This window comes from Mesoplodon mirus, assembly GCF_964341445.2.
Source record: "Mesoplodon mirus genome assembly, chromosome: 1".
NCBI lineage: Eukaryota > Metazoa > Chordata > Mammalia > Artiodactyla > Ziphiidae > Mesoplodon > Mesoplodon mirus.
Genome location: NC_138976.1, coordinates 26,665,097 through 26,686,241, shown reverse-complemented (window position 1 = coordinate 26,686,241; position 21,145 = coordinate 26,665,097). Strand labels below are relative to the sequence as shown.

The 21,145-nt window shown below is 37.1% G+C and overlaps 1 protein-coding gene across 1 annotated transcript in view; it reads left to right on the top strand.

The window, feature by feature from the left end:
* The window catches only part of ERP44 (endoplasmic reticulum protein 44), an 88,023-nt gene extending 67,558 nt beyond the window's left edge, over positions 1-20,465 (top strand). Inside the window, exons 9-12 of the mRNA XM_082628937.1 lie at positions 1,701-1,812; positions 2,862-3,003; positions 18,227-18,329; positions 20,230-20,465. Coding sequence (XP_082485063.1) covers positions 1,701-1,812; positions 2,862-3,003; positions 18,227-18,329; positions 20,230-20,331 — 459 coding nt within the window. The 3' untranslated portion in view covers positions 20,332-20,465. The remainder of the gene's footprint in view (positions 1-1,700; positions 1,813-2,861; positions 3,004-18,226; positions 18,330-20,229) is intronic.
* The last annotated feature ends 680 nt before the right edge of the window (positions 20,466-21,145 follow it).

Genomic DNA, 21,145 nt, shown 5'->3' with positions numbered 1-21,145 from the left:
TCTCTAAAAGAGGCATTTCAGTCCTGAAACAAAAGGGATAAAAGAGAAAGAGGAGTACTAATGGAAATAGGGAATTAAGAGGAGGGGACAGTGCATTTATGTTGAGCATTGAAGGTACTGGAACTGGACTTGGAGATATAAATAAGGGACCAATTTGAGTTGGTGACTGAGATTGTTGACCTAGTTGAAGTTGCCAGGCTAGAGTAGAGAAGTCCAAAGACAGAACCATGGAGGAGTAGTTGCAATTAATATGTTGGGAAAGAAAAAATGTGAGCACAAGAGATAAAAAGTGAGGAAGAAGAAATTCTAAATCAGTTTGCTATAAAACATCATTGTGATGCCAGGAGCTGGGGGGAAGAGAGATGGGAAGTGACTGCTAATGACTGTGGATTTCTTTTAGGAGTGATGAAATGTTCTGGAATTAGATAGTGTTGATGCTTGCAACCTTGTGAATATAATAAAACCCACCAAATTGTACACTTTAAAATGCTGCATTTTATGGTATTTGAATTACAGTCATCTCTTGCTTTCTACCGGGAATTGATTCCCAGGCCCCCACGGATATCAAAATCCTCGGATGCTCAAGTCCCTTACAGTTGGCCCTCCAGTATTTGTGGGTTCCACATCTATGGATTCAACCAGTCGTGGATCCTGTGGATATGGAAGGCCGACTATATATCTCAATTAACAAAAAAAGGTGAACTTGATGAAAAGCTTAATCATTTATCCTGTGTATGAGTGGAACAGGCTTAAACATGGAGACAGGAACCAGAAAAAAAACTCTTATCCTATAAAATAGGTTCCAGTTTCAGTTTTTTTAGGGTAAGGACATGTGTGCTTTCTGCTGAGGCAGTTCCTAAATTATAGAGAGATAGGCAAAAGAATTGTTAATGGAAATGATTTTATTATGAGGCCCTTTCTGGACTTTTTTTATGAGTCAGAACTTAGCATTTGTCAGAGAGAATAAATGATCAAAATATGCTGTCTACTTATCACATTTCTCTTGTATTCTCCAATAACAATTATAAAATTTTTTTAAGTAACAAAAATTTCAAGATGTTTTTGTGTATGTATACATACAAGATATATAAACATACACATATATAGTGGCAAGTATTTGTTAATAATGTTGATAAATTGTGTATTGGTTGAAAACTGGCTATGTTATGGGGTTTTTGTCTTTTGTTCTGAATCACACTTTTCAGCTTTTGGTAGGTCTCATGTAAGTGGAGTGGTTTTTGCAATAAACCTTAGAATAAGCATAAGTTTGCAAATCAGTTAGATTTATTTACTGCTGGTACACTCAGTTTTTCAGTGTTATCTGCGAAGACTGTTTATCCCCTCATAAAATCAACATCTTGAAAAAGAATCAGCATGGTTCCTCCTTTGGTCAACTCACGTTTTAAATGTCATGGCTTCATCCAATACTAGCTAACAGGTCAGCCCAGTGGTTACTTTAAGGCAGGTCAGCATCTACAGTACAGTAGGACATGTGAGTCCTCTGAGTGCTTGGATACTTCAGGTGGAGGGCATGCGTTCCTTTTGCATTAAGGCATTTATTTACACCATTGGATCTCTTTCCTGGGATGTTGCAGCTGTTGCATGTTATGTGGGCTGGGTTTAAAATTGTTCCTACCTAGAAAATAGCTAGAGCTGAATGGAGAGGCCTGATAATTCTCACTGAATACTTCTCTATACAGGAATTGACAGAAGAAGGACTGCCTTTTCTCATACTCTTCCACATGAAAGAAGATACAGAGAGTTTAGAAATATTCCAGAATGAAGTAGCCCGACAATTAATAAGTGAAAAAGGTAGACAGATTAAGGTGTTTGTTTATATCCTTCCTTTCTCTATTTTTTTACCTTCTCCCTTTTCCATTACATTAATACTCACATAAACATATTTGGGTTAAAAACTTAACAAATTATCTTAACGCTACTCAACTCCTGAATTTACATGAAAACATGGGGATGGGAGGCATTGGTAGAGATAATATGAAGCAATAGCTTTTTAAAAAAAACAAAAAACAAAAAAAACCCTGACTCTTTTAGCTCTCTAAAATCAAACAGCATGAAAAGTGGGGTCATGGGTGGACAGTGTAAGTTTTAGGCACTTTCTTGCAGCACCTTGATACTTCTCTGGTCCTTTTCAAATAGTCCCAGAATTACTGCTGAGAGAACTTACACAGTCAGATTAACATTTACTATATTTCCAAGTGAAAGAAAGTTGAGTAGTTCTCTGCAGACTTCTCCAAAGCATCAAAAATGAATTTGAGGTATCACCAGCTTTCCCTCTGTAGTTAGAGAAGAAAGTCAAACAAAATAAACTGAAGGCTTTGTATAGAGCCATGCCCATATTAGTCACTGTAAATATTTTTGGGGTTGAATTGGATTAAAAATCAACCAATAGGGACTGGAGGGGCATCCTTGATGAAATGAAGATGCTCCCATGAGAACAAATCATATATCAGTTTCTGGAACTTGTTCCCAAGACCTGGGTAATCTGCAGAGCAAATGATTACCCACTTAAAGAAAATTTAAAAATTCACTATAGCATTTGAATTTGGGTTGAGTTCCTATAATTTTTAAGGAAATTATACTCTCTGCCCTAAGAATTAAGATCCTACCTTTTTAAAGTGTAATATTTAGGTTTTAGTTTTTGTGGTCTACATTACTCTAGAGCATGTTGGGTTTTTTTAGTACGTCACTTTTTATGAACTTGCAAACTTACGAGAATACGCTGTGTGAGCGCTGACTGTTATGCTAGACAGAAATGTCTTAGCTGATTGCATGTCCTCTTCCTCTTTTGACCCTCAAAAGAATATTCTAATCTACCTCTCCAAATTCTATTTCTTTTAAAGGTACAATAAACTTTTTACATGCTGACTGTGACAAATTTAGACATCCTCTTCTGCATATACAGAAAACTCCAGCAGATTGCCCTGTAATAGCTATTGACAGCTTTAGGCATATGTATGTGTTTGGAGACTTCAGGGATGTATTGTAAGTATTCATTTTGGTTTTTTTAAATTACTGATATATGTCTCAAAAATGAACTTAAAGTAATTGTCTGAATATTTTACATAATGCTGTGTTGAAATACCTTGTTATTCAGAAGGAAGAGGTTTTTTTTTTTCACTCCAGAGTATAGTATAATTGACTGTGGGGAGTTCCCTGATGGTCCAGTGGTTAGGACTTGGCGCTTTCACTGGTCGGGGAACTAAGATCCTGCAAGCTGAGCAGTGTGGTAAAAAAAAAAAAAAAAGAAAAGAAAATGTTAATTGACTCTGAGAATTATGATATATCTCTATAGAAATGCCAGCATTAGATGATCCTAAATGCTTGGGAATTAATCTCTGAAAGAAAATTTTTGACCTATGAGAAATTCGTTTAGAATTGAGTTTGGTCTTTGTCAGCACATCAAGGAAAGTAGGTTAATCCTAGGTAGGTTAAAGGAAATGGGTAATATTGATGCTCATTTGTGACTGTGTCTACCAAGAACATTAGTGGTATTGAAGACCCAGAAGATGGCTATGACAAGGCATTTATAAGGGCATACAGCTAGAAACCTTTCCAAGAACAAATATGCTTTCTGACTCTATTCTCACCTTTCCATAGTATTAATAAACATATAAACCTTGTAACTACCACAGATATTAAATTTTTATCAGCCTTCTGAGATGTTAAATACAGTGATTAAAAATGAAAATGTTTCTTCATATATGAAAAATTTAAGCAATACAGGTATTAATTCAAACTAGACCTTTTCTTTTTAAAATTCATTTAAATAACCCCCTTTTTTAATGTCCAAAGATTAAATTTCACAGTTAGAGGGTGATTTGAAGTCCTATTGCAGGATGAATTACCTCACTCATTTCTAAATATTTTAACAGAGATGTGGTTGTTTGATAGAAGATTCTCAGTCCTCATATAGAGGAGGCCTACATTTGAGTCCTACCTCGGTCAAGTCACTTAACTTCTCTGTTCTTGTTTCTTTACACTTAAAATATGGTTGGTGGTACAGCCTCCCTAATGGGATTGTTACAGAAATTAATGAGAGATGATGGCTGTGTTATGAACCTTAAAGTACTTACAGATACTGTTTTTATTTTACCTGTACTCAAAAGAATACCACTTAGCATATTAACTCATTGAAAATTTATTCGGGTCTTCTATACGACAGTTGTATAACATAAACCAAGTCATATAAAAACCAACGGTTTAAAGTTTACTAAGACTGTATCCCTGCCCTCAAAGAACTCACAACCAGGTAGAAAAAGGAGACAAGCTGGGTAACAGGCAGTTGTTTTATAATGTGATAAGTGCTCTGACAGAGTTCAGCAGAAGGGGCACCTGATTCAAGATTTCTGGAGATGTTAATGCCTAAGGTAGGACCTAAAGTTCTCTAGAAGTTGTTCATGGAAGTGAGAAGGAGACAGGGCTTGGAGAAAGGTGATGTTGGCAGAAACAAGTACAGAGTCTCTTGGCTGAATATGAGTGGACAGCAGGGGTATCGCTGAGGGATGAGGTCAAGAGAAGTAAATAGGAGCTTGTTCATGAAAGCCCCTACATGCTGTGTTAAGGAAGTTTGATCCTGAAAACTATGAAGAGCCAATGAAGGATTTTAATCAGGGGATTGTTTTTTTAAAGATCACTCTGAATGCAAACTGGAGAATAGATTAGAGGGAGTCAAAATAGGATCTAGGAGGCTGTTCAGTAATCCAGGCAAGAGTTGATGATAGATACTTAAATGAATGAATTTCCAAAATTCTGGCAGTAGCACTAAGTAAAGCTAGAGAGAAGCAGGATTCTTGCGACTTTTTTTTAGGTGGAATAGGAGGACTTGGTATTTCAGAAAGTGGGCGAGGGGCAAGGCTAGCCCTGATGGCCAGGACTCTGATTTGGACAACTAACTGGGTTGTGATGCCACTAACTGAGCTGGGAACTTAGTGGAGGAGCAGCCTTGTGGTAAAGATGACGAGTTCCCTTTCTTGGCATATTGAATTTGAGGTGCTTGTGGGCTACAAAGGAGAAGATTGTCCAGAACAGAGTTTACATGGCTCTGGGATTCAACAGAGAGATAAGGGCTGGGTCTTGAACACATGGGGATGTAGTTGAAGTTACTGAAACAGATGAGATGACCTAGAACAGGGTTGAAAATGGAACCCTGATGAATACCAACATTTAAGGAGAGGATAGAAGAAGGAACATGTGCAGAAGACTGAAGAGGAGGAGGAATCAAAGAAGTGAAAGAAAAAACAGAGAAGAGTAATATGGTAATTGCGGGAGGAGCACTTGTAGCAGGAAGGAATGCTCAACCAGAAGGTAAGGATGGAGCATCTGTTAGATCTGACCCTCAAAAGGCTGTATTGCAATGAATTGAAGAGTGTTTGGTAAGGAAATGAAGATTTGACATGAAGATTCTTGCAAGAAGCTAGCCTCTAAAGGGAAAGAAAAATAGGGAGATAGCTCCAGAGAGACATAGGGTGAAGTGAAGTTTTAGCTTTTCTTCCCCCCACCCCCCTTAGGGTAACAAGAAACTAAACATGATTAAATGCTTGTGGGACAGAATCCAATGGATTTATTGAAGAGATAGGGAAAAGAGGGGCTCACTGATAAAGCAAAGCCGTAAGGAGCACAGAGGGAATGAGGGGCAAAGGAGAGGAAATAACCTACCCTTCCTAGTGAGAAAGAGAAGGAAGGGTGCAGCATTTCTTTGGGTTTTTTGGGGATTATGGTGTTAGTGAAGCAGCAGAAGACTGCTGAGGATCCTGTCTGATTCTTGTTTTTAACTGTGGCTAAGGAAGCAAGATCATTTGCTGAGTGAGGAGCTGGGGGATACTTGAGAGGGCAGGACTGTGCTGGATTTAAAAAGGATTTAAAAAGTAGTTGTTCCCAGAAATCCACCATAAAGATGCAGATCTCCCTAACAATCCGGGATTTATTTGGATAAAAATTGGAACTCATACAGTCCGCTTAGCAACTGTGTGAGCGTTGACTGTTGTGCTAGACAGAAAGAAATGTCTTAGCTGATTGCATGTCCTTTTCCTCTTACTTCATTGGCTTGCCTCCAGAGACTGCAAGCTCAAGATAAAAGAACAAACTTTTTAGGAGAGGGGGCAGCTGTTCTAGTGGTTGAGCTCGCTGCAAGAGCTTCCAGGCAGTGACTGTGCTTGGCTTTAAAATGCTGCCCTATTCATGGGTCATTTGCATGAAGTCTTATCAGGCCATTTCCCTACCTTTGGTAGAGTGGATAACTCTTGGGTTGATTATTTACTTCTTCTTTTCACTGGAAATTTACAGCCCTAATTATGAAGTCTCAAATTAGTGGAAGTCAATAGGATGTTGACTCAGGTTAGGTTTACCAATCAGCAACCAAACTATGCCCAACTTTGGCTTTTATTCCTAGGAATGTTACACATGAAGGGAAACGTGACGAATTCCATCTTGGCTATCTTAAGTTTTTTTCCTCCAGTTCTGAAGTCGGGTTTAAAACACTCTAGCACTAACAATCCCATCTTGGTGTCTGTTTCTTAGAGTATCCAAACTAAGATAAATGGTCATATTCTTTATCACATGACCCAGTCCCCCTATCCTCCAACCATAGTTCACTGGATCAAGAGATGGGCACTTGACCAAGAAAAGCTAATTTATCAGCTGGCAGCATTGTGCTTGTGCCCTGGTACCAAAAGACACCGAGTCAATAAGATTCCCCAAAGAAATATGGAAATGGGAAATTATCCTCTCCCATCCTGAAAGTGGTTAGTCCTGTGAGCAGGGACGGAGATAAGAGAAGTGACTGTATTTGAAGCTCTGAAACAAATTACTTCTTTAATTTCTCCCTTAGGTGCCTGATTTCCCCTCCTAAGCACTATTTCCTCTAATATTTTTTTAATTGTAAGGAGGCACATGCTGTGTGAGCTACAAACTGAGCCTATGTGAATAGATAAGTGTTAAAAATCAAAACATGCAGCAAAGTGAATCAGACACATTTAATGGCTTGTGTAATTGTTATTGTGCTGCATGGTAATTAAGGCTTAAATGATCAACAGTTTCCATAAATTAGTGTAATTACTATTACTTTTGCTTAGTAGCACAGCATTTCTGGGGTTAAGTGGGGGACGTATGGTTGTGGTAACGACAGACAATGCAGATTTATGCTGCAGTTTCCTCCCAAGCTAGAGGCAGGCACTGCAGCATAGTGGGGGCAGGGCGAGGTGCTAACCAGTGTTGTATTCATCTCTTCCTTCTTGCAGAGAAAATGAGGGTTAGGGAGGTAAGGTAACCAGCAAGGCCACACAACTAATTAGTGGCAGGGCTAGGAGTCATGTCAGAGTATACTGAACCCCCAAATCCCAAGCTCATAACACTTGATACCAAAGCAGTTACATTTTCAGTATATATAAAAGCAGTGTAAGTGTGAATGTGAAAGATGTTTGAAGAGACAATATTGCTAGTACCGGAAACTAAGTCACAGATCTCTAAATCCTTAGTTTTTTTCTATAGTTTGACCAGATTGGTTTCTTGCCAAACGTAAAGGAAAAACTTTTATGTGGAGATGGGAATGGGGGGAAGTTTTGAAGCCCAAGAGCACCTAAGGGTAGGTCTAGGAAATGTTCTCCAGTCCGGAGAGAAGAGAATAAATGATGGGGTCTGGTATAAGACTGTGGAAGGGCTTTCTAGAGAATCTTACCTTCTAAAAAACTGTGGCCTGCAAATACCCTACCATCTGTTCCTTTGCTTAAGGGTTCTTATGTAAGCTGCCACTGGAGCCCCAGTGATGGGAAAAAGCAGCAGGACAGACTTCAGGTCACTCCTAGGAAAATTAACAAGCTACTCTAATGCTAATGAGTTCCCCAACTCTGGGCTCTAGGTCATTTCTTCCAAATCACTAAATCACTGAGAATTATGATCGTAATTCCTTGAAGTACTCAGGTGAGGGTGGTTGTGGTGAGGAGCTGAGACGACACTGAAACTACAGGGGTGGGGTATCTCCCTAATTCAGCAATTTGCTTGTCTGCCACGATGAACTAGCCTGTCTGGTTGAACTTGGAACCAACCAGGAACTGAATGAAATGGTAAAGAACTTGGAGGGACAGGTAAGAGAAATGTTTAAAATCAGGTCACCATTAAGTTCCCCTTTAACCCTGAGAATCTGGTTTTGTTCTTCATTGTCTAGGGGGTTCTTTTTTTTTACCCAAATTAGGCTTTTCTTGATTGAAAATAAAATGGTGCCGAGAAATCTTTTTTTTATTATTTTTTAAATTTTAAAATTTTATTTTTTATACAGCAGGTTCTTATTAGTCATCAATTTTATACACATCAATGTATACATGTCAATCCCAATTGCCCCATTCATCACACCACCACCACCACCCCCGCCGCTTTCCCCCCTTGGTGTCCATACGTTTGTTCTCTACATCTGTGTCTCAACTTGTGCCCTGCAAACCAATTCATGAGAAATCTTTCTAAAAGGCAAACCTTATTTAGTTTTTATTATCTCTTGCTATAATAACTGCGTTGTAACGGCGTTAGTAGATGTTCATCAAGTGCTTTGCTTTTAGTTTCATCTGCTTATTACAAGTTTAAGAGTTTGACTACTTTGAATGTATATATCTGGAATATATCCTAATATTTATCAACTACCCATCTGCCCTATTCCCCACCTCTCCTATTCATCTGTATACTTTTGATTCTCTGAATTTGTCTCTCCTGTCAACCACTGGGCAATATACACAGTGGTCCAGGTCCCTAAACACCATTTTTATTTTCATATAACGTACTTATCGTACAACTGATATTGATACGTAGTATATTTATAAGTACTTTTTATTTTACAAATCATTCCAATATATTTTACCTTATTTGGTCCTGCCAGCAAAATAGACATCAAACACTGACAGAGCCAGGCACTGTACCAGCCTTACTTTATACTTTTGTATGTGTTTTCAGTTAATCTATAACAAGCTTAGAAGATAGGTATTATTTCCACTTTTACAATAAAGAAGTTAAGCTCTGAGAGATTTATAAACTTTACTGAAATGGAGTCACCATAGAGGCGATATAGCATAGTGGTTAGATGCACAAGACTCTAGATCCAGACTGCTTAGACTTAAATCCCAATCTGTTACCTATTAGTTATATCACCCTGGGCAATTTCTTACCACCTCTATGCCTCTGTTTCCTCATTGGTAAAATAGGAATAATAATAGCATCTACTTAATAGGGTTGTTGTGAGCATTAAATGAACGTATATATCTATAGCTCTTAGAACGGTGTCTGATACATGGCCAGTGCTATTAGAAGGCTAGCTATGATTACTATAGGCAATAATATATTTGGATTCAAATCCAAGTCTGTTAGACTATAAAAACAATACAGTTAATTAAAGCAGTTGTTCTCATTTTACATATCAGAAAGCTGAAGACGTCAAAGACGTTAAGTAACTTAAATGGCAAGATACAGTGATTTTACACTGTAATACACTGAATGAGTTCAAACTACATTATTGTATAAGTTGAGTCAAAAAGTAGAAAACAATATTAGGAAATTGAATCCAGCAATGTATGAAAGAAGAATAATATATCACAACCAAGTGGGCTTTATCCCAAGTGTGCAAGGCTCATTCAACCTTCAAAAATCAATGAGAGTAATTCAGCATATACTGATTATATCAACATATGCAAGAAGCATTTGACAAAATTCAATACCCATCATGACAAAAATGCTTAACAAACTAGGAATATATGGAAACTTCCTCAATCTGATAAAGGACATTTACAAAGAACCTACTGCTAATACCATATTTAATGGTGAAAGACTGAATACTTTCCCCTTAAGATCAGGAACCAGGCAAAGATGTCTACTCTCTTTGTATGTGTGTGTTAAGTATATCATTTGTTCCTTATTTCTGATTATAAAAATTTTATCTTCTTTGTGGATAATTCTTAAAGTTGATAAAATGCCAAAGAATAAATTAAAAATCACCCATAAATCCACAAGAGCTCTATACATATGTATGTTATAAAATTAGAGCTATGCTATTTTATGAATTTTCTTTTTATCCACACATTATAAACATCTTCCATGTCATTAATATTTTTCTGTTATTTCTAATGGTCAGATAGCTTGCCTTTGAATGGATTGTTTCATGATTTGTCTAAATAACCCCTGTCGTTTGAAATCCAGGTTTTTCCCATGAAAAAATAAATAACACTGCTAGTAATGGGACTTTACCTGATTCATCCTCATGAACATTCTTGTAGTTTTGGGTGTGTGGAACACTTCGAGTTCTGTGACACCATCATGATTTTCCCTTGTTCCCCCCCACCTTTTTTTGGTGCTTTCATTGTCTTTTACTGATTGTGCTTCTTGTCTTTCACCCTTTGTAATAATGATCATAGTGCTGTGCTGTCTAATATGATAGTTACTAGCCCTATATGAATACTTAAGTTTACATTAATTAAAATGATATAAATTAAAAGTCAGTTTCTCGGGCACTCTAAATCCATTTCAGGTGCTCGATGGCCACATGCGGTAGTGGTTCCTGTATTTGACAGCATAGATATACAATATTTTTCCATCTTCACACAAGTGCCCCATCCTTCTCTCTGGATAGCAGCTTCTTCTGCTGCTGTGCTGTAACTTCTGCATGGATATCGTTCTTTTTTTTTAATTAATTAATTAATTAATTTTTGGCTGCATTGGGTCTTCGTTGCTGTGCGTGGGCTTTCTTTTTAGTTGCAGTGAGCGGGCCTCTCATTATGGTGGCCTCTCTCGTCTTGGAGCACCAGCTCTAGGCGCGCGGGCTCTAGAGCTCAGGCTCAGTAGTTGTGGCGCACGGGCCTAGTTGCTCTGCAGCATGTGGGATCTTCCTGAACCAGGGCTCGAACCCGTTTCCCCTACATTGGCAGGCGGATTCCTAACCACTGCGCCACCAGGGAAGCCCCACAGATGTGGTTCTGATTTATCATGACAGGACTTAGCGTGAACTCTATATTTTATAACTCTTTGACTTTGTAACTCTAATCAAATCATCTGTGTTCCTTATATCTCTTAGTTCACATCCTCTAGGATCTGATTGGCTCAACACACATAGATCGGTTCCCTCTGCACTCCAAATTATATGTCCCCCCTTTTTTTTCCAGCTTTATTGAGGTATAACTGACAAAATTGAATATATTTAAGATACATTTTGATATATGTATACATTGTGAAATAATTACCACAGTCAAGCTCATTAACCTATCTATTACCTCCCATAGTTATGTTTTTTTTTCTTTTTTTGGTGAGAACAATTAAGGTGTATTCTCTTAGCAAATTTCAAATATACAATACTAATATACAATATTAGTACTATAGTCACCATGTTGTACATTAGATCTCCAGAACTTACTCATCTTGCATAACTGAAACTTTGTATCCTTTGACCAACACTTTCCCATGTCTCCCACCCACTCAGTCCTTGGTGCCCACCAGTCTGTCCTCTGCTTCTGTGAGTTGTTTTTTCATATTTCACTTAGCATAATGTCATTCAGGTTCATCCACGTTGTCGAAAATGACAGGATTTCCTTCTTTGTTAAAGCTGAATAACATTGCATTGTGTGTGTGTATATAAACCTTACCCATATTTTCCTTATCCATTCATTGATTCATGGTCACTAGGTTATTTCTCTCTTGGATATTGTGAATAATGCTGAAATGAACATGAGAGTGCAGATATCTCAAGATACTGATTTCATTTCCTTTGGGTATACACACAGAAGTGGGATTGTTGGGTCATATGGTAGTTATATTTTTAATTTTTTGAGGAACCTCCATACTGTTTGCCATAATGGCCTTACCAGTTTATATTATCATGAACAGCATACAAGGGCTCTCTCTTCTCCATATTCTTGCCAACACTTATTATCTTTTGTCTTTTTGATAATAACCATTCTAACAGGTGTGAGTTTTGTAAAATCATTGTGCATTTTGCAAATCATTGTGGTTTTTGATTTGCATTTCCCTGATGCCTAGTGATGTTGAATACCTTTTCATGTACCCATTAGCCCTTCATATATTGTCTTTTGAGAAATGTCTATTCATGTCCTCTGCCCATTTTTAAATTAGGCTTTTGTTTTCTTGCTATTGAGTTGTGTTAGTTCCTTCTGTTTTTGGATATTAAACCCTTACCATGTATATGATTTGCATATATTTTCTCTCATTCTGTAGGTTGTCTGTTCACTCTGTTGTTTCCTTTGCTGTGCAGAAGCTTTTCTGCTTGATACAATTGCATTGTCTATCTTTGTTGTTTTTTTTTTGGCGGTACGTGGGCCTCTCACTGTTGTGGCCTCTCCCATTGTGGAGCACAGGCTCTGGACGCGCAGGCTCAGCGGCCATGGCTTACGGGCCCAGCTGCTCCGTGGCATGTGGGATCTTCCGGGACCGGGGCACGAACCCATGTCCCCTGCATTGGCAGGCGGACTCTCAACCACTGCGCCACCAGGGAAGCCCTGTCTTTGCTTTTATTGCCTATGCTTTTTGGGGTCATATCCAAAAAGTCATTGCCCAGACTGATGTCAAGAAACTTTATGCCTATGTTTTCTTCTAGGAGTTTTACAGTTTCAGGTCTCACATTTAAGTCCTTAATCCATTTTGAATTGATTTTGTATATGGTGTGAGAGAGATATACAAAATAAAATTGGGTAGGGGTCCAGTTTTATTCCTCTTCATGTGATTCCCAGCACCATTTATTTAAAAAACTACTCTTTGTTGGGCTTCCCTGATGGCACAGTGGTTAAGAATCCACCTGCTGGGCTTCCCTGGTGGCGCAGTGGTTGAGAGTACGCCTGCCGATGCAGGGGACACGGGTTTGTGCCCCGGTCTGGGAGGATCCCACGTGCCACGGAGCGGCTGGGCCCGTGGGCCATGGCCGCTGGGCCTGTGCGTCCGGAGCCTGTGCTCCGCAACGGGAGAGGCCACAGCAGTGAGAGGCTCGTATACCGCCAAAAAAAAAAAAAAAAAAAAAAGAATCCACCTGCCAAGCAGGGCACACGGGTTCAAGCCCTGGTCCAGGAAGATCCCACATGCCTTGGAGCAACTAAGCCCGTGTACCACAACTACGGAGTCTGTGCTCTAGAGCCCGTAAGCCACAACTACTGAAGCCTGTGCGCCTAGAGCCTATGCTCCACAACAAGAGAAACCACCGCAATGAGAAGCCTGCGCACCTCAACAAAGAGTAGCCCCCACTCGCCACAACCAGAGTAAAGCCTGCACGCAGCAACGAAGACCCAACACAGCCAAAAATAAAATAAATAAATTAAAACTAGCCTTTCCTCATTGTGTATTCTTGGTACCTTTGTGGAAGATCAGTTCACTATGAATGTCTGGATTTACTTCTGGGCTCTCTATTCTGTTCCATTCATCTATATGTCTTTATAACAGTACCATATTGTCTTGATTACTACAGCTTTGTAGTATATGTTGAAATCAGGTAGTGTGATGTTTCCATCTTTGTTGTTCTTGCTCAAGATTGATTTGGCTATTCAGGGTCTTTTGTGGTTACATATGAATTTCAGGATTGTTTTTTCTATTTCTGTGAAAAATACCTTTGGGATTTGATAGGGATTGTGTTGAATCTCTAGATTGCTTTAGGTAGTATGGACATTTTAACAATATTAATTCTTCCAGTTCATGAACACAGGGTATCTTTCCATTTATTTATGTCATTTTTCATCAGTGTTTTATAGTTTTCAGTGTACAGATATTTTACCTCCTTGGCTAAATTTCTTCCTAAGTATTTTCTTGTTTTTGATAAATATGCCCACTCCCACGAGTTCTATTTAATGTCATAGTGGAAGTCCTAGCAAGTACAGTAAGACAAGAAAATAAATAAAAGGTGTTCAGACTGGAAAGAAACTATCTTTCTTTGTAGATGACATGCTTGTGTATGTAAAAACTCCCAATGAATTCACAAAACAGCTCCTAGAACTGATAAGTGCTTTTAGCAGAATACAAGGTCAACTTTTTTAAAATCACTTTTATTTCTATACACTAACAGAGAACAGTTGGAAACCATTAAACTTTTTTTTTTTTTTTGCGGTACACAGGCCTCTCACTGTTGTGGCCTCTCCCGTTGCGGAGCACAGGCTCCGGACGCGCAGGCTCAGCGGCCATGGCTCACGGGCCCAGCCGCTCCGCGGCATGTGGGATCCTCCCGGACCGGGGCACAAACCCGTGTCCCCTGCATCGGCAGGCGGACTCCCAACCACTGCGCCACCAGGGAAGCCCCATTAAACTTTTGAAGTACCATTTATAATAGCTCCAAAGGAAAAAATTTTTAAAGGACTATTTAGGTATAAGTCTAACACAATATGTACAGGATCTATATGCTGAAAACTACAAAATGCTGATGAAAGAAATCAAAGATGACCAAAAGAAATGAAGAAACATACTGTGTGCATGGATTGGAAGACTCAGTACTGTTAAGATACCAATTCTCCCCAAACTGACCTATAGATTTAATGCAGTCTCAATCAAAATCTCAGCTAGATTTATTGTAGATACAGACAAGCTGATTCTAAAATTTATATGGCAAGGTAAAACTGGAATAACAAAAGCACTATTGAAAAAGTTGGAAGACTCATACTACCCAATTTTAAGATATACTTACTGTAAGCTAAAATTATCACGGCAGTGTAATATCAGTGAAAAAGTAGGTACATAGAGCTGTGGGACAGAAAAGAGAATCTAGAAATAGACACACAAATATAGTAATTGCTTTTTTTTTAAGGTGCAAAGACAATTCAGTGGAGAAGGATAATCTTTTCAATAAATGGTGCTGGACCACCTGAACACGTTCATACCAAAAAAAAAATTAAGTCAGAACTGATCACAGACCAAAATTGAAAGGTAAAACTCTTACAAGTAAATGTAGGAGAAACTCTTCATGACCTGGTGTTAGACAAAGAGTTCTTAGATAGAGCACCGTCCATAAAAGAAAACAATTGATAAACTGGCCTTCATGGTGTTAAGAACTTTTGTTCCACAAAATATACTGTTAGAATATAAAGAAGATATATGAATGACAAATAAGCACATGAAAAAATGCTCAACATTATTATTCATTATAGAAATGCAAATTAAAACCAGAATGAGATCCCATTATATATTTCAGAATGGCTAAATTAAAATACTGATAATACCAGGTGTTCATGAGGATATGGAGCAAATGGAACTCCCATACATTGCTGGTGGGACTGCAAAATGATACAGCCAGTCTGGAAGACAATTTGTCAGTTTCTTTAAAAGTCAAACATACACCACCCATGTAATCCAGTATTTTTCCTATAGAAATAAACTTACGTTCACACAAAAACCTGTGCACAAATGTTTGTGGTAGCATTGTTCACAATCACCAAAACCTAGAAAGAACCCAAAGTCCTTCAGTGGGTGAATGGATAAACTAGTTGTGGTATATCCACTCAGTGGAATTCTATTCAATAAATAAAAGAACAAACATTTTTATGCATGCAGCAAAATGGATAAATCTCAAATGTAGTGTGCTAAGTAAAAGAAGCCAGTCTCGTGATGATATGCTGTATGATTCCATGTCCGTGACATTCTGGAAAAGGCAAATTATGGGAATAGAGAACAGATCAGCAGGAGTTAAGGGGAAGAGGAAGATATGAGTTAAAAAAAAAAGGGTGTTCTGTATCCTATTTGTGGAGGTGGTAACAAGATGCCATAAGCCTATGTTAAAACTCATACAACTTAAGCCCCCAAAATGAATTCTACTCTATGTAAATTTTTAAAAATAATAAAAATACTTCTTACCTTGTATGCATTTGTCAAAGCTCGTTTAAATGATACTTAACATGTTTTGTGCATTTCACTGTATAAATTTTGCATCACCTAAAAATACTGTAAACAAAAAAGTAAGTGGAGGATGGGAAACACTTACGTGTTCTGATTAGAAAAAGTATACCTTAAAGTGTGAAAATATAATTGAATTTATTACGGCAAGGGTCCATTTATTCTTTTTTAGCAGATAACCATGTTGTCTGTTTTCTTGACAATATATTGTTGATTCACTGATTGTTACCTAATAATGATGGATAATTTCTAGCCACAAGCTAGGTAAGAGTTCTTTCGTAATCTGTTTTCTACCACATCAATTCCGATTCATCCTATCTCTCATCTTTGCTTTTTGCTCACAATTCTCTCATATGTTGCCAAGGGGAAAAAACTCAAGCTGGGGAAAAATCTGTTTTGAGTGTACTCTATGAATTTGTTACACTTAAGATCTAATTATAAATTATTGCTCGACTAGCAGAAGCAATTCACACTGTATTGGTTGTGATCATCTTTGAACGTTGTAAAATAACAAATTAGCAGGGGCTTTATCTTAAACATTATAGATTCTTTGCAGTTCTTTGCATTGAATGGATATATTTTAGCACTTTGCTATGGGTGACAGTAGATGATGTCAGATTAAATTTAAATTGACATCCTCTCAGTGTTTATCTCTAGTGCATATGCAATTTCTTCTGTACCAGAGAACCTTTCAGAGGCATTCTGTCAATACAGCTACCTGACAGTCATTTGTATTTGTAAACTGTGCATTTGGCACCTGCTGGCCTCTGTTGCACTGGAGCTAGTGGGGAGCCAAAATGGGTGTACAATGAAGTTATTGGCGTTACATCTCAGTGGGAGTTATTGAAGAGAAGAAACAGCACTTGCAGGACCTCAGGAGAGGATAAAAAGAAAAAGAAACTGGTAATATTAACACAAGCCAGGTATGCTACCAAAAAAGCAGTGATTTAAAAAGTCAGTTCTATTGAAGGAATTAAAGTGTTTGTGGACCTGCATTTTAATTCTTGTAATGGATATGAAAAACAAAGTGTTTCTATTTAAAAATATAATGAATTTTAATTGATCTCGGTAGAGGACAATTCATATGAGCAGAAATATAAATTAAAACAATGGAAAAAATGCTTAATTTCTGAAGAAATGGAAATTAAAGTGCTGGTGTCTTTTACTTATTAAATTAGTGAAACAAATTTTAATAAAGACAAATGTGCTGGCAAGACTTCAGAGAACAGGTAGGCAAGTAGCAGTAAATATCGATGTTTTGTGCCTATAATTTGCCCACACTTTGTTTAAAGTTCTTATTCTTTAACTCATTACTCCTACTTTACCAGATACAACTCAAGGAAATAATTATGAAGAAAAAACGGCTGCTATATAAATCTGCTTAGCTTTATATTGGTCTGTTTTGCTACAGTGCATGTTTCTGTACTGCAGATTTGCTCATTACAATGATTGGGAATTATGGGAATGATGTCAGGTATATAGTGAGTTGTGTTGGTTCATGTTATATTCCTCAGAATAGTATGAAGCCACCAAAGAAAGCTTTTTCACCATAAAAGACAATGCCTTAGTGGTATATGAAGACATTAAAAAAAAAAAAAAGCCACTTTCATGGCTTTGAGAAGTGCTTTGCTTTTCAGTGTTAAGCTGTGAAGTGAACACTGTGAAACCGCCTGTGTGGTTGAAGAAGTTGTGAAGAAATTTCCTCCTCTGTTTTAAGAAAAATATGAAAAAGCTACACCCTGGTTTAGATTATTTTAATAAAATTGGTTGTGCTGGCAGTGAATGCCCTCAAGGACCTACATACATCTCAAAAGAGGACTGCTAAGCTCCAGGTTAAGGTTACGTAGGGTCACCTGGCTGACACAGGGCTCAAATGCTGGAGGAGGCTGAAGGGTGCTAACATTTTTGCTCTAGGCTCTTAGTAGTACTCTGGTTACAAAGCTACATAGTTTTAAGTGGTTAGTCCCTAACACTATTTTTCCCTTGAGCCCCTATTATTTTTAGTGTAATTTTGCAGAACATAAAGTTTTGCAGTTATATATATTAAGGAAAATATATTAATGCCCAACAGTAAGGGAGTAAGTCTTAGGACAGCATCTTGATAGACTCTGATGCATCTGTTACAATAAGCATAGAAAAATGTCTATAAAACAAATGCAAGCATTAGAACAAAAAATTGAGTATCTACATACCATGATTACAATTGTGTCAAAATGTTTGACATGTACCTAGCCTGTTAATAGTTATGGTAGGATGGTGGGATTGTAGGTAAGTTTTTTAAAAAATTGTTTTTAATGTTGTGAAGTTGGTAAAATAGATGTAAGTCCATTTAAATAGTTTAAGCTAAATTTTTATTTTACTTTGGTTTTAGAATTCCTGGAAAACTCAAGCAGTTTGTATTTGACTTACATTCTGGAAAACTACACAGAGAATTCCATCATGGTCCTGACCCAACTGATACAGCCCCAGGACAGGTAGGACTCTTGTTTTTCAGTGGGAACTCTTTTTCTTTTTCAATTAGTCTTGAGGAGACTCTGAAGCTCTTGCATAGGCTTGAGTTTCTGCCCCAAATGTCTTTGTAAAGAAATTCTGAACAAACTCTAGATAATATACAAATTATTTTCCTTTAAAAATTTTAAACCTTCAGAGAAGTTGCAGGAATATTACAATATAGTTTCTTGATCATATAAATGAAGGTTGTCTGAGTAAGTCCTTTGTGGAAAATGGCTATGAAGGGGTTAAATACAGTTGGCTTCATACAGAAGTAGGAGGTAGGGATTAGAAGCAGGTAATTAGTGAAGAAATCAGTGGATTCCATTAATTGTTCAAGCCTTCCTCTGTGGCTGAGAGATTGACCACACTATAAAGAAAATAATGATTTGATATCCTAAGAGCCCTCATCACTACAGTATTCATAATGCTCAAAACTTAGTTTTATGCAGCTTTTCCATTTGAGATTTAGAATGCTTGACAACTGTTTATCAACACAACTTTATATCTGCTTGATATATAGATATATATTTTTTAACCTGAGGATTTTCTTCTGTTACAAGTAACCTTCTAAACTTCTGTATAAGTTCCACTTAAATATTCCTAAATTTGCATTTTGATGCATTATTGATTTATATCATGTCTATTACCATTATACTGAGAGGGAAGATGATATATACCAAAACTCTTATTGCCTATGCCCAGAACTTCAATCCACTATTTTGTCCAAAGAACCGCATGTAAAAGAAAAATAAAAACTAAGTGAATTTTTCTTTAAGAGTCAAATTAAGTTCAGCGTTAAGAGTTCCTTTTAGAAATCTGATGACATGCTTTTTCCTTGAAATCTGAGGTCAGATTTTCTTTGATAATTAAGCAACTACAGATGCAGGAAAACTTTGTTGGCAGTAACCCAAAGTAGGCCTGCTTAGTATTTTATCAGATTAGGAAAAGATGTAGCTTGCTATTATTATATTATCCTGATTTGTTTCAGTTTCTCCATTAGACAATGAACTCATTGTATTTATTCATCTTTGCATACTAATACATAGTTGGCACCAAATACACGTTCGTTTCATAGTAATATAGCTTCAGCTTAAACAAAACATCTCAGCAAAAAAATAAAAAATATATTGGGGAAGGGGAACATGACTAATAAGGGAAGTTTGTGGACACACTGCTTCCGATTATAATGGGAATGTGCTTTATATATATATATATATATATATATATATATAATGTACTATGTGCCTATGTAAACTACAGGAAATACTAAAACAATGATAATCATGTTTGTTCTTGAGGAGCTCATGGTGTAGAGATAGGCTACACTGTCTTTTCTCTAAAATTATTGCAAGTCGCTCATATTTCCACTGTATATTTTTATGTACTGTTGGTGTACACGTAAAATACTACAGAAATTAATTTCTTGCAGTATTGAAGTGTTTTTCTTCCTTACGTCAACTGAGTTTTGATAATTGCTGGCATCCAGGTCTCTATCTTCAGAGTAGGTGTCTTTAATAATCTTAGCAGTCCTTTGTAAGAGGGAAGGGTTCTGGCTAACTTAGGGTTATGCTGCCTCTACAGAATATTCTAGGAAAGCAACCAGGTGTCAGGTATTTTGTTTCTCCACCACACCTCAGAACTGTCATCAGGTTCATGGTTAATGGCTCTGTGGCAGCCTTGCCTTGGAGAATCTGAGTTAAGGGCATCTGAAATGGGGAAAGCAAGATTTCAAACTTAACTCTTGTCTTTGGTACATAATAGCTCTATTTTATTGATTATTAAGCAAATAATTAAAGGGCAATTACCATTCATCTAATATTCTTAAAATATTATAACTATAAAATATACTGATGTAAAAATGTTTTATTCTTTCCCTAATAGGAAGTCCAAGATGTAGCAAGCAGTCCACCTGAGAGCTCCTTCCAGAAACTAGCACCCAGTGAATATAGGTATACTTTATTGAGGGATCGAGATGAGCTTTAAAAACTTGGAAAAACAATTTGCAAGCCTTTCAAACAGCAGCATCAACTTACATGGTGGAAATAGTAAACCTATATTTTCATAATTCTATGTGTATTTTTATTTTGAATAAACTGAAAGAAGTTTTGGGCTTTTAATTTTTTTTTTCTCCCTGACTCAAAATGTATTGTCATTTATACAGCCTCTTTTAAAAAATCTGCTAGGGTTAAAAAATAAATGAAAATCAGAGGCCTATCTTTACTTTAAATCTGAGGTCTATCTTTGCTTTAAATCTGTCTTGTAAAATTTTTATAAATCAAGTGAAAGGTGACATTGCCAGAAATATACCATTAACTTGCACTACTAGGTTAGGGAGGACTTAGGGATGTTTCTTGTGTAGTATGTGCTTTTCTTTCTTTTCTTTATATATGATCACCTCTGTTGGTTATTTTAGTTATCACATTTCTCAAAGCTAAGGGGGTACGTATTCTGGATACTTGGGGGGGGAATAAATTAAAATTTTCACACTGTGTACTGTGTTTTACTGATTGGTTGGATATTGCTTATGAAGATTCCATAGTGGGTTTTTTTTTATTCTTAATGTGTAACTTAAACATACTATGAAGAGGAGGAGAGCCATAAGCCAGAACATTTGGCAGGAATTGTCCTTATGAATTAAGAAAAAGAAAATGAAAAGTGTTATTAAATTTCTATGTGTTTGTCTAACAAAGTGTCATATGGATGGCATTTAAAACTTTGAATTATACCTAAATCTGGGAAAAGGAGATACTAGTGGAACAGATTACCAATATTGAACTAGATGACTTTTAAGGCTCCT